Here is a 14,478-nt window from a genome sequence, read left to right on the forward strand (position 1 = left end):
TGAAGTTTGGGAGAAGCAGATTTTCAAGGACTGTAAAATAAGAGATGTAAACTGGTGTTGCATATATGAACATCTCTGAATGGACAGGGCAAACTGGATTGAAGAAATTATGTTAATGATGATTGGTAGGGTCATGTGGACTCAGCCATGGAGGGTAAGAGAAGCAGAGGGAGACCAGGGCAATGTTGGTTAGATTTAGTTTCTAATGATTTAAGGGTAAGAGGTGCGAGACTAAACGAGGCCACAGAGTTAGTTCTATATAGAGGACTGTGGAGGTGCTTAGTTCACGTTCAGAAGGTTGAGACTGAACAGTGATAGACATAATGAAGATATACAATATTTATATACATAAGAATAATGAAAAGCATACAGAAACAGGGCTGCATTTCACCCTCAGGATGTCCATATGGATAAAATGTTGTGTTTTATAGTGTCATTTTCATTTCTTAACAAGCAATAATATACCATACTTAAACAATGAGCACCTGTATTCAGTTCACTGAACAAACAATAATTCTCTCAAACTGTACTGAACTGCAAACTACATACATTCTGACTAATGAACCCTCGGTTGGCACTCGCTGAAGTTTCTCAAAATGTGGTAAAATGTCTCAAATGTATGAGTATACAGAAAGTTCTGGAAACTTAATGTTATCACAGGTCATAGCTTGATATCTGATTGTCTGTAAGTATTTCTGCTGTGAATGCTAAAAAGTCCCTTGCAACAAGCCACAATCCCTATTTAACTTTGCTACTTTGATTATGAAACATTTCATCAGAATACAAATTAATAAATTCCTCACTCTTTAAAAGCTAGAGTACAGGATGCACTGAGGCCATATCATTTTGAGTCGCATACAACTCAATCGGATGTCTCACCCGAGTCTATCAATGCATTCTGCAAATTTATATCACTTGCTATAGTCATCTGTTCTGCAATTAGTCTGGACACATGATCTGCAGACTTTTCATATGATTGCCCTTGCATCACACCCAACTGGAAAGCTGGTATATCTGGAGCCCACGAAGGTCCTGGAATTGGTTCAAAACTGCTTACCATATCCACGGGATTTGGTGCTGATCTTGAGATATCCAGTAGTTTGGGCTCATCCCTGCTGCCCTCACTTTCACTTTTAACTTGATTTTCACACGTGCCTTCCAATGGCTCTATGGAAGATTCTACAGAACTGCCCTGTGATAACTCTGAAGAACACTCCCGACTGGGTCCCTCACTCTGCTTTGATGAGAGTGTCCCTGTACTATACTGAAAGTCTTCGTCACAGCTCTCTTGCACAGGTTTATCTGAAACATTTTGTAGTCTGTCAACACCACACATCTGATCTTGATCACTGCTGGCATTTTCACACCCGTTATCTTCATCGGACGGTTTATCATCCATCGTCTCCATATCATCGTCTTTTCCTTTAGCTTTTAAAAACACACGTGACATCAACAGAGATTTTCGAGTTTTACAGACATACCGTAACTGAGTATCATGATTTTTACCAAACACAGGATCATCAACTTTTGGGGCAGGATCCTCTTCAAAAAACAGGGCAGTCCCAACCACATCACGGTACTCTCCTGTAAACACCTGGGGAAGAGAAAAGCAGGAGCATTAATTTCAATAAACATAGTTGTAAGAAGAATATATGTTGGGAGATATGAAGCAAGGATCCAACTGTGCCTTAACCCTTTAGGCCAGGTCAAACAAAACTTTAAGGTTAGATTTCACATAAATTTCCAGGAAAATGGCAGACACACTTCACCTTATATATAGTATAACTATTCTTCAGTAAATGCAGAGATCCACGATTCATTTGTTTTGCTTTAGATGTAAATCTACCAAAATAAATCATCTATACAGCAGTTTTTATCCTGTTAGGGTGTTCTGGGTCAAAAATATAGTACGACTAAGTAGTACTGTAGTGTAGTAGTATATTAATTAACTTATTGTCGTGTGATCTTTGTGTACTATTCTAGACAATATTTCACCAGGCGAGTTGGCCATGAGGTCAGGGCCGCACAGCTGTGAGCTTGCATCCGGGAGATAGTAGGTTTCACCCCCACTGTCGGCAGCCCTGAAGATTGTGTTCCGTGGTTTCCCATTTTCACACTAGGAAAATGCTGGGGCTGTACCTTAATTAAGGCCACAGCTGTTTTCTTCCCACTCCTAGGTCTTTCCTATCCCAGCGTCGCCATATGACCTATCTATGTCGGTGCAACGTAAAGCAAATTGTAAAGAAAAGGCAATATTTCTTTCCTTTCATTTTTTTTGTAAAAATGGTTAAGGAGTGCAAGTGTAGGAACTGTGGGTGTTGTCAGGTATTAAGGAGTATGGAGGAGGAGTTGGAGAGTTTGAGGGAGATAATCAGGATTCTCTCAGAAGACAATAGGTAGGCCTCCCTCAAATAATGTATAGGATACAGTAGGTATAAAAAAGGGATGGGAAGGAGAGGGGGGGGGGATTTGGAGGAGATAGGTGGTCGAATGTTCTAAGGGGAAGGTGACTGCAGGCTAAGGGCCCTATTCAGGATCAGAATTCAGAACAGGTGTCTGAGAGAAATCGGTACGAGTCACTGCAGGTAGAACAAGAGAAGGAAGATAAGGAACAGGGAACTGTTGCTGAGAAGCATGGAACTGGGAGGAGAGGAAAAGGTAGGAAAAGGAAATAAAGAGTAGAGGATAGGAAAAGACCAGTGGAACAGGTTCATGTGGGGGGGGGAGAAAAGGAATGACAAAGTAGCTTCTGCAGCTGTCAGGAAATATGGGCTGACCAAGAGGGGAGGGGATCAAATGAGATGGGTAGGCTTGAGGCTCTGGTCATGGGGGATTCCATTGTTAGACATGTGGCGAAAGTGTGTGGAGGAAAGGGAACCAGGGTAGAGTGTTATCCAGGAATTAGGTTGAGGATGATGTTGAAGAAAGTAGAAGAGACGGAGGAGGGAAAGGAGCAGGTGGTAGTGTTTCACGTTGGTACCAACAACGTAAGGCAAGCAAGTATAAGTACCATCATTGTTGGGGATGTGTGGGATCTGGTAAATACAGCACGGGTGAAGTTTAAGAAAGCGGAGATTATTATCAGTGGAATACTGTGAGTGAGAATTCTAGATCATAATGGGTGGTAGAAGATAGGGATCTGCGCTCAGATGGCCTTCACTTAAGCCGCAGTGGTACGTATAAGTTAGGAAATTTGTTACGTATAAGTTAGGAAATTTGTTTATAAGGGTTATAGGAAGGTACATTCAGGGAAACGGGGTAGTTTATGGAGCGGTGATAAGGGTACAGGAATCTGGAAGTCAAGTAGGGATGACGTAAAAATGTTAAGTGTTGAACTGTAGAAGTATTGTGAAGAAAGGAATAAAATTAAGTACTTCAATAGATATATACTTATCAGATATTGTAATAGGAGTTGAATCATGGCTGAGAAATGATATAATGGATGCAGAAATTTTCTCACGGAACTGGAGTGTGTATTGTAGAGGTAGGATAGGAATGGTAGGAGGGGGAGTATTCATTCTGGTGAAAGAAGAATTTGTAAGCTACGAAAAAAAGTTAAAAATGACAAACATGAAATTCTAGGTGTAAGGCTCATTTCTAAAGATAATAGGCAACTTGATGTCTTTGGAGCGTACGGACTGGGAAAGGGTAGCGCTGACACTGATTCAGAATTATTTGATAAGATAATCGGGTATGTGGGAGACGACATGGAAAGGAATGTGTTAGTAGCGGGAGATCTCAATTTACCAAATGTAAATTGGGAAGGTAATGCGAACGGCAGGAATCATGACCAACAAATGGCAAATAACTTAATATGGGAAAGACAGGTGATTCAGAAAGTGATGGAACCAAATAGAGGGAAGAATAAACTGGACGTGGTGCTGGTAAAACCAGATGAGCTCTACAGAGAAACTGAATTAATAGATGCAATTAGTGATCACGTAGCTGTTTTTGTCGTAGTTAAAAAAAAATGTGATAGAAAGGAAGTCTTTAAAAGTAGGGCTATTATGCAGTACCATATGACTGATAAAGCAGGTATGAGAGAGTTTTTAAAAAAAGTAACTATAATCGGTGGAAAATGATAAATAAAAATGTAAACAGACTCTGGGATGGGTTTAAAGCAATTGATGAGGAATGTGAAACCAGGTTTGTACCCTTAAAGGTGGTGAGGAATGGGAAAGACCAACTTTAATATAACAGAGAAATAAAGAGGCTAAGAGGGAGGTGCAGAATGGAAAGAAATAGAGTTAGAAATGGCTGTGGAAGTAAGGAGAAATTGAAGGAACTAACTAGGAACTTGAATCTAGCAAAGAAGTCAGCTAAGGATAATATGATGGGAAGCGTAATTGGTGGTCATACAAATTTTAGCGAAAAATGGAAGGGTATGTACAGGTACTTTAAGGCAGAAACAGGTTCCAAGAAGGACATTCCAGCAATCATTAATGAACAAGGGGAGTGTGTTTGTGAGAATCTTCAAAAGGCAGAAATAATCAGTCAGCAGTATGTAAAGATTGCTGGTTACAAGGAGGAGGTGACTAATTCTAAAGAAGTATTAAAATTTACCTATAACAACAATGACATTTACAATAAGATTCAAAAGTTGAAAACTAGAAAAGCAGCTGGAAATGATAAGATTTCTGGGGATATACTAAAGACAATGGGTTGTGATATAGCACCTTACCTGAAGTACTTATTTGATTATTGTTTGCATGAAGGAGCTATACCAAATGAATGGAGAGTTGCTATAATAGCCCCCATGTACAAAGGAAAGGGTGATAGATATAAAGCTGAATATTACAAGCCAGCCAGTTTGACATGTGTTGCATGTAAGCTTTGGGAAAACATTCTTTCTGATTATATAAGACATGTTTGCAAAATTAATAACTGATGACATAGATGTTGATTCCCATTGGGAATCTTAAATATTTGTCTTGAATGAGTAAATTTATAATACCAATATAACTGGTCCGTTATTGGACATTATAAATTTTCCAGCTAACTCATTCCTGTCTGCCAGCGTTTCGCCCCCGTGTGCGAGGTTGGGCTCGTCAGTTGGTACCTAGCACACCTACCAAGACGCATGGCTAGTGCATATTGTGGAGGCCACTGCGTAGGCTACTTGAAGCCACCGGCAGTGCCAATGCACTATGAGAGACTTTGTCTCACTACCAAAAATTGATGCCTGCTTGGCCATCAGATGATATAGATGTTGATTCCCATAGGGAATCTTAAATATTTGTCCTGAATGAGTAAATTTATAATACCAATATAACTGGTCTGTTATTGGACATTATAAATTTTCCAGCTAACTCATTTCTGTTTGCCAGCGTTTTGCCCCCGTGTGCTAGGTTGGGCTTGTCAGTTGGTACCTAACACACCTACCAAGATGCATGGCTAGTGCATACTGTGGAGGGAATCTCTCTAGTGCATTGGCACTGCCGGTGGCTTCAAGTAGCCTACGCAGTGGCCCCCACAGTATGCACTAGCCATGCGTCTTGGTAGGTGTGCTAGGTACCAACTGATTAGCCCAACCTAGCATACGGGGGCGAAACGCTGGCAAACAGGAATGAGTTAGCTGGAAAATTTATTATGTCCAATAACGGACCAGTTATATTGCTACAATAGACTCATATGCAAATGCCTGGGCATTAGAAAAAAACACACACACACACTATAGACAAATTTAGGTACAAGAGAGTTATAACTGCTTTGGCTGCCCTCAATCTTAAGTTGAAAATGTTATAATATTTAGATTTTATTCACCTTACATGATATCCATATAGAATCATGGTAGGTGGAATAGTATAACATAATGGTAATTTTTAAAGCCATTCTAATTACATAAGATTTCATTTAACTATGAAAGCATCATATTATTGTTACACAGGACACCAGCACATGTATGTCATGGATGATTTTTCGTGTGTATGTGTAAAAACTTCACTTGTAATGTTAAAACTACCATCTTCTATCTTCTAACTAAAGGAAAGAAAAGAAAAACGTATTGGCTCCGCGGGCATTTCATAGGTTAAATTAAGGCAGCAGTGAACATGTTAAGCAGCTGTTTCTGCAATATATATCTTCAATTTGAAACTGAATATCTTTATAATAGTATATTCTGACAACGAAAAATTTTTCTGCCTGTTGAATTTCTCCAGAAAAAGAATATGATGGCAATATGTATGTTCCTTGAATTTGTGGAGCAACTGTATGATCAGACTGGAGAGTAGAAAACACGTAAAGTGCTTAAAAATTTATCATGAAGCAATTTTGACAGCGGAATGTCCAAACTATATGCTTATACCACAGGATTAATAATTTTCACAGCATCAAATTTTGTGAACTGATATTAAAATCAGTTGCTTCATGTTTAAATGTACACAACTTTTTATATTATACATTGAAAATAAACTTCCAAAAAACAACACACTTCATACAAAATCATACAATGTTAATATTACTGCAAAATAATTGTGAATTAAGGAGCAAACTGCAAAGTGAACATGTGAATTTTTTAATTTCTCAATTTTTTTCTGGTAAGGCTTTTGAAATTGAAAGAATTATTATGAAAATCAATTTTGTCTGTAAGGAACAGGTGGATATTGTTTTAATGTTAATTGGTATGACCATGAATTATGCTGATTTTTCAAACTATATTCTTCAATTGTTCTGGATGTTATGTGTAAATGTTGACTGTATTTTTTTTTCTACATACAATAACATTCTTTCCAAATAAGCATCATCTTACAAAATATAGTGTAATTTTTCTTTTCAGAGATCTTGTTGGAAATTAAAACGTCTTTCTTAGCCATCCCCTAATACATGAGTATATTAACAGTTTACTTGTAAATATAATTTTTTTTATTTTCAAGTCAACAAAAAATTCCAATACCTCATTACTTTTCATTTTTCTTAAATGAATCTGAAAAAAACTGAGAGGTTAACCTTACCGACAGTAGACCCTTGCGTAAATGTTTTAATGATATGTTTTGTATATGTTTGCAATTACAATTAGTGAAGGGCTAATTTAGTGAGGCGACTAACCTGCTCTTCAATCTGCATCACTGGCTTGTCAGTATCTACACCAATAAGTTTGAAGAAAACATTTGGCCTGTTTAATATGTTTGAATCCAAAAGTCCGTCAAACTCAACATGGACCAAGTATTCTTCTTCCTCTACATCCTCATCCTCACCACTCCCTGGCATTGTAACTTCTATTTGTGCTGCACTCTAGACTGTAACAAAATAAAAATAATTTCAAAGTTGTCTATGTGAAGACTGCAGTTTCATTTTTAAACAAACAAACAAACAAACAAACAAACAAATAAATAAATAAATAAATAAATAAATAAATAAATAAATAAATAAATAAATAAATAAATAAATAAATAAATAAATAAATAAATAAATAAATCAATCAATCAATCAATCAATCAATCAATCAATCAATCAATCAATCAATCTCTGCAAACATCCTCAGCCTTTGTGCGTAAGGTTAAGTTCCGAAAATAACCAGGGGAACCCGACCCCTACAGAGTGCATCTCCAGGTGGCAGATAGGGGGGGCCCTACAGTATGTAGGGCTGGTTGAAATACCCAATACAACCCGCAGACCAACGGGTAGACCAATTTCTGGGGGCTTTAAAATACTGGGACATCCTCTCTCCAGGGGTCATAAATATGGAGGGCCCTTAGCCTGGGTTATGGGTGAAGTCCTCAACGGCAACTATGGGGGAGAAGATGACCTTCGGTACGGTGGAGATGGCGGAAGGGGAAAACCTTGCCTATGCTAGGTGAAAACTGGTTAATGGTCTCAATGGCGGATGATGGGAAGAATCTCCCAAAGGCAGTGAGGGCGGATGAGCTACCTCCAAGAATCAAATCTTGGTTGAATAACATAAAATTACCCAGGTGTTTGTTCCCAGATTGGGCAGCCTTAGGTCAGCGTCTGTACCCCAGGTTAGGGGCGGCTGGAAGAAACCTGCGGGGCTCACAACCTTGGTTGTAAACTGATGACTCAAGTAGTTACCCCAATCTCATGCTTATCATTCATAGGAAAGTGCAATGTGAAACAAATTACCTCTGGTGCACCGTTGTGCACAAGCAGACATTCAGATTCTGGGGAGTCTGTAGTGTTACACAGAGACGAGTTGGAGTGTCTTCGAACCTCAAACAAAATTAAATGCATATACCTGAATTTCATAGCCACCTTCAATGCTAATTCTCTTCTTAAAACTGGAAAGTTAAAACACCTTAAAAACATTCTCAGAAATCGCTGAATTATCATAACGGCACTTCAGTAGACCAGATATATAGATGATTTTTTTTTTTTGCTAGATGCTCTGCGTCGCGCCGACACAGATAGGTCTTATGGCGATGATGGGACAGGGAAGGGCAGGGAGTGGGAAGGAAGCGGCCATGGCCTTAATTAAGGTACAGCCCCAGCATTTGCCTGGTGTGAAAATGGGAAACCACGGAAAACCATTTTCAGGGCTGCCGACAGTGGGGTTCGAACCTACTATCTCCCGAATACTGGATACTGGCCGCACTTAAGCGACTGCAGCTATCGAGCTCGGTGATATGTAGATGAAAGGTTCAGGATATACAAGGGAAAAAATGGTCAAAGAGTCATTACGCCCCGATAGGGAAAGAGAGAAAGTATCAACATGTTGCCAGGAAATACCTAGTGCATATGGTGTCAGACTTGAGAGTTGGGCCAAGCCCATGGTATGATACTGAAATCCACAGCTTTTAAAAAGCTTCCTAGAAAACAAAAAAATGTGGATCTCACCAAACCCTAACTTGGGGAAATTTCATTAGACGGAAGTTCAGTATGGAGATAAAAATGTCAAAGTCCTCAGGGGAGCCAATTTAGACTCAAACCATTACCTGTCAAAAATAAAGATCAAAATCATCCCCAGAAGGAGAGACAATGTCCTTAAGCACACAAGTAAATTATGACCCGGAGAAAATTATCAAAAGCCGAACAATTAGCCCTTATAACAAAAGTCAAAAAACATGCTTGGTGGTCGGAAGAATGTGACAATCTATTGAAACACAGGAAGGAAGCATGGCACAAATGGCAGTCGCAATGAACGCAAAGCAAAGGACAAAAATTCTTGAATATCAGAAAGATGGCCAATAAAAATATCAAGAATATTAAAAAGACCTACGAAAACAGATGCTTATTCAAATAGATGAGGACTTTACTGAAAACAAGACAAGAAGTTTCTACAAAATCTTTAAACAGAGAACAACAAAATTTCTGAAATTTTGTTTTCGTAAATTTTTGGCAATAATTTTGAGGTCAATGTTCGTAAATCTTCGTCTATTTCTTCGGGTGTTTTTCCTGTTCACAAATCTTGTGTTTTAGCAAAGTATTTTCAAAATTTGGTTTCTTGTTGCCTATGGTGTTTTATTTGGCTGTATTCCACATGTGTGATCTTCTAAAATTATTTTGGTGTTGTTTTAGCTCGGTATATACTTAAATTTCTGGTCATGTGGTGTTGTTTTTGGTCTGTTGCTGGATCTGGGTTCGTATCCAGGTAGGTATGGGACTATTTGGGGACGGTTTCCAGCTAGTTGCTAAATTTGCCAAGCAGATTAGAGGGGATTGGATCTCTTAATCTGTGTGAAAGTTTCCTAGTTTGTCTTTTTTTGCTTTTCCATCGTGTAAGTGTCTGTTTCCTTGTCATGTATATTTATTTACCCGTGTGTTCCTATACTTGCTGTGGAGGGTCTACATTGACTGTGACAGTCTTGTAGGGTGAAACGTGCTACCATATTCATAGACCAGTGGTACGTTGAGGCCATTTTGGGCAAATTTTGACAGGTTACGGATCTACACTTGTGCTCGTGACATGTTTGAAATCTGGTGCATCTGGTATGAGCTTCCTCGTAATCTTTTCTTGGTATTAGGTGCCTATATGGAAAACAATGTCCCTTGTGATTGTAAGAATGATTACTAGGAAGATTTTCTCCAAACTTTCATTTCGGTGTCATCATGCTGAAATATTAATTTCGGTTAAATTGATTGTTGGTTTGCGGGTCATTAAGATTTGTTTTAGTTATTTTGATTTCATCATCAAAACCTTGCAGTAATATTTTGTAGGTGTTACGATTTAGGAAGAGTTCTACAATTAATTTTCCTGCTTATTTGGTTTTATTTGATTTTCTCTATGTTAAGAATTTCTTGCATTATGGGTTTCATGTCTTCTAAATTTACTTACTCAATTTGTGGATGTATGGGATTCTGTAGACTGAGTAAGGTTCAAAATTTGAGTAGCCATGCCGTATCTATCCTACCAGTTTGCAAATACTTGTGTGTTTGTCTTGGGTGCCTTGGGAAGGCATGTCTGTGTGTACTGAGACTTAGGGCTTAAGGTGCTGAGAGGCCATTCCTCTCCTGGGAGCACAATATTGGCCCTAAGAGTCTCATTGTCTTGTGATAAGTTTAAGTGTACTTGAGGTCATGTTTTGATGTTCTATCCTTTTCCTATTGTGAGTACTTCTTGATGTGTCATCGCACGGGTGTTTTTGGTGTTTGTGTGTGTACTGTGTTTTTGTGATGTTGTGTGATGGAGAGTCAGTGTTGAGGCCATTTGTGCCTTTTGCCATTCGTTGGTTATGCTGATTCAGGGATCGTCGCACTTGTGTTTTGGTGGGTTGGTGATGTTGTCTGTGTGTATGTTGGAGGACAGATGAGCTTGGTAGTTTTGTGTGTCGTGCGGTTATCTGGTAATCCCCGGTATGATGGTTGTACTTGTGCCTTTTTATTTCTTATATCAGTGAGTTGGATTTCTATATGCGCACTCTTGAATTATTTTCACCGTTTCGTTTGGGATTTTCTGTTCATTGGTAAAGTAATGTGATTTCAATTTGGTATTCCTGGCTTAACTGCACTTCAATTTGACTGGTGTGACACGTAATACGTACCGTAAGGTGAGTTATCTGTGTTAATATTTTTATGAGTACACGACATGGTAGATGAATAGTGAGTTGCTAACCACAAATCATTGAATATGGTTGCAAGCTAACGTTGAGTTCTCTTGCAACATCCTAAATTTTTCCTTTTATTTGTTTTGTTTATTTGCTTATTCTGGGCTATTAAGAATTCAAACAGTAATTTTTTTACTATTTATATGGGATTGTAGTTGAAATAAGTATGATCGTTTGAGACCAGGGTAGGTATAATTTAGTATGTCCTTGAGGTTAAGATTTTCATTCAATGTCATAACTAGGGATCCCTTGTAAAAATTTCTGGTATTAAGGTAAACTCCAGTAAACTTTCCTAATTTTGTTTGGTCTGTTATGTTTGGTAAATTTTTAAACATGCTTGACCTGGGGGCTTGGAGTTCCCAAAGATGTTTGGGGTGAGGTTATCCTTCTCGCACAGAATTTTAACAATTCCTGTTATGTATCAATAGTTGTTAAAAAAAAAAAAAAAAAAAAAAAAAACAGAAAACTACCCTTCAGTCTACGTTTCTCAAAAGACTCTTCTGCATAGCCGAGCCTATGGCTTTTCCTGTAATCCTTTCCTTTTCTGCTGCGGATTGATCTCTGTTCTAGTGATCACAATAACCTGGTCCAAACAGGGAACCTGTCGTCCCTGTTGGAAGGGGCACTATGAATTTCTGACCTGTTTGCATCCAATCTGAGAGTGCAGTATACCTTGTGGTGGCAGTTGCCCAGTACTGCACCATGTCTTACTACATGTTCACTGTGAGTACACTATTCGAGTGAATTATATGAAGCTTCATTGGAGACCCTGGTGGGACTGAAAAGGGAAACCGCATTGGTAGGCGGCCGATGTCAGCAATCCTGTGGACAGCAATTCCTGTGATCGAGCTTAGGAAATTCTGCTTCCAAGATACTCTTAGTAAAAGTTGCATCAAGATATGGGTGATATGTGTTGGTATCAGCGTGTTTTCACAAAGTTCAGACCTCCAGTTAAAACTGCCATTTAATGTAAAGTGTTTTTCTAAATTTATTATCAAACAGAGCTCAAGATTTGGCGGTGGAGGATGTCGCCGGTGGTGAGAAATTAATAACGTGGATGGAAACTAAGGAACTCAGACATTTCCAAAGAATTCAATTAAATATTTGTTTTTTGTTGCTTTTTTTAATGTTAATTTTTATGTGTTTTATTTGTTGTAAAATTTTGGAGATTTAAAGAATTTTCAGGACTCACTGAAGAGATAATTATATTTATTTAATAAGGGAGTGTTAAAAGAAAAGAGACACTGGACACTGATTGTGGTACTGGAGATCTCCAGTAGTGTACATGTTGTAACCCATTTTTTGTATCACACTGTAGTTGCCACGTGGAGGCTTCGATCACCAAATCGCTGAGTTTCGCAATCGAAACCTCTAGAATATGTTTCTCACATTACCATATATGGTGCTGTAATCCTATTGGCAAAAATAACGATAAATTTTATTGATGAAAACTTTGGGTCGAATCATAGGTAGCTTCCCTGATTGGCTGTTTGAGTGTTTCTCAATTTCTGGCCTTTGGCTACTCGGTAGTAGCAGAGCTCTGTTCCGCGTCTTTGGTTTTCGTACATCTTAACGATCGGACGCACCTTGTAAGGGGGTCCGCTCAGCGGCTCCAGTCATCCCGGGGTAAGCATGTTTTCTTTTCTCGAATGTTAAATTAATATGTAAATTCATTTGTTCGGAGTTTACCTTAGACCCTTGTTTTCACAATTTTGATTTTGTAATGCCTTAGTTTGTCAGCTAGGCATAACCTTTGTTTTGGAGGCAATTCCTTTTATTAACCTTTTGTGTAAATGTAAATTTTTCTATTTGGGTTGCCTCCAGTAATGCAGCATCAATTTAGTGTACACCTGTTGAGCTATGCGTCCCTCCCTGATGTGTATTAGGAGAGGACTGCACCTCTAAAGGCCTCTGCGCTAAATTCAGATTTCCGTTGTTACTTTCTTTGTAAACTCTTTTCTATTTGCCTTGTAAGATGGTTGAAATTATGTCATATACCCTGTTAAATTTTCCTTGTAAATGTCATCGTTGAAGTTATGCTCACCTTCTTAAATGTAATTGTAATATTGTGTTGATATTTTATTTTCCGAAGAACCACCGATAGGAACCTTGTGGTTCGATTTAACCTTTTTCTTAATTTATAATGTTACCCTTTTAATTGGTGTTTTAATACCTTGTTAAAATTCTTTATTGTGAGTAAACCAGACTAAAGGCTTAATGCTCTCATGTTTCTTTCCCTACAACGTCACGTTAGATCTTGTCCTCTGTAGGGTTTCCCGGCCTGCTTCCTATATCCTTCCTTTAGTTGTCATGTTGGTAACCCTGCGTAGCCATATGTATGTTGTTGAAATTTAAAATGTTTTTCATGGTATGTCATCGGTCCTGAATATTTGTTATTTTGGATTATTACATCATCATTACTTTGTTTTATATGTTTATTATGTGCACTCTTCTGTAAAAGGTGGGGGGTTTACACCTTTCATTTTTATTTTGAACAGAATAAGGTTTTATATTTTTCTTTCCTTTTCGTTATTCCGTAAAGAATGGCTAAGGGGTGCAAGTGTAGAAACTGTGGGTGTGGCCAGGCATTAAGGAGTATGAGGGAGGAGTTGGAGAGTTTGAGAGAGAGGATTCTCTCAGAGGACGGGAAGGAAAGTAGGCCTCCCTCAAAAAATGTACAGGATACAGTAGGTGAAAAAGTGGGCTGGGAAGGAAAGGAGGGAATTGTAGAAAACAGGTGGTCTAATGTTTTAAGGGGAAGGAGATTGCAGGTTAAGGGCTCTATTCAGGACCAGAATTCAGGACAGGTGTCTGTGAGAAATTGGTACAAGTCACTGCAGGTAGAACAATTGAGGGAAGTATGGAAATAGGAGGAAGGGAAATGTGGAGTAGTGGATAAGAAAAAACAGGTGGAACCGGGTCATGGGAAGGAGAAAAGGGAGGAGGAAGTAACTTCTGCAGCTGTCAGGAAGGACTGACCAGGAGGGGAGGGGATCAAATAAGGTTGAGGCTCTGGTCATGGGGGATTCCGTTGTCAGACATGTGGGGAAAGTGTGTGGAGGAAAGGGAACCAGGGTAGAGTGTTATCCAGGAATTAGGTTGAGCATGTTCAGAAAAGAAGAAGAGTAGGAGGGGGGGAGGGGGGAGTGGGAAGGAGAAGGAGAAGGTGGTAGTGTTTTGGTACTAACAACGTAAGACCAGCAGGTATAAGTACAACATAGTTGGGGATGTGTGGGACCTGGTAAATGCAGCACGGGTGTAGTTTAAGGAAGTGGAGGTTGTTATCAGTAGAATACTGTGTAAGAGGGATACTGACTGGAAGGTGACTGGGGATTTAAATGAGATTATGGAATGGGTATGTGGGAAACTGGGAGTGAGATTTCTAGATCCTAATGGGTGCGTAGGAGATAGGGATCTGCACTCAGATGGCCTTCACTTAAACCACAGTGGTACATGTAAGTTAGGAAATTTATTTAGAAGG

General features: G+C 38.9%; 1 protein-coding gene across 1 annotated transcript in view; it reads right to left on the reverse strand.

The window, feature by feature from the left end:
* Positions 1-324: 324 nt before the first annotated feature.
* The window catches only part of LOC136867011 (general transcription factor 3C polypeptide 6), a 30,321-nt gene continuing 16,167 nt past the window's right edge, over positions 325-14,478 (reverse strand). The window contains exons 2-3 of the mRNA XM_067144109.2: positions 7,045-7,235; positions 325-1,594 (exon numbers count right to left, since the gene is read on the reverse strand). Of these exons, the coding sequence (XP_067000210.2) occupies positions 863-1,594; positions 7,045-7,206 (894 nt within the window). The 5' untranslated portion in view covers positions 7,207-7,235 and the 3' untranslated portion in view covers positions 325-862. The remainder of the gene's footprint in view (positions 1,595-7,044; positions 7,236-14,478) is intronic.

The sequence above is a fragment of the Anabrus simplex genome, chromosome 3 (assembly GCF_040414725.1).
Source record: "Anabrus simplex isolate iqAnaSimp1 chromosome 3, ASM4041472v1, whole genome shotgun sequence".
In the NCBI taxonomy this organism is placed as follows: Eukaryota; Metazoa; Arthropoda; class Insecta; order Orthoptera; family Tettigoniidae; genus Anabrus; species Anabrus simplex.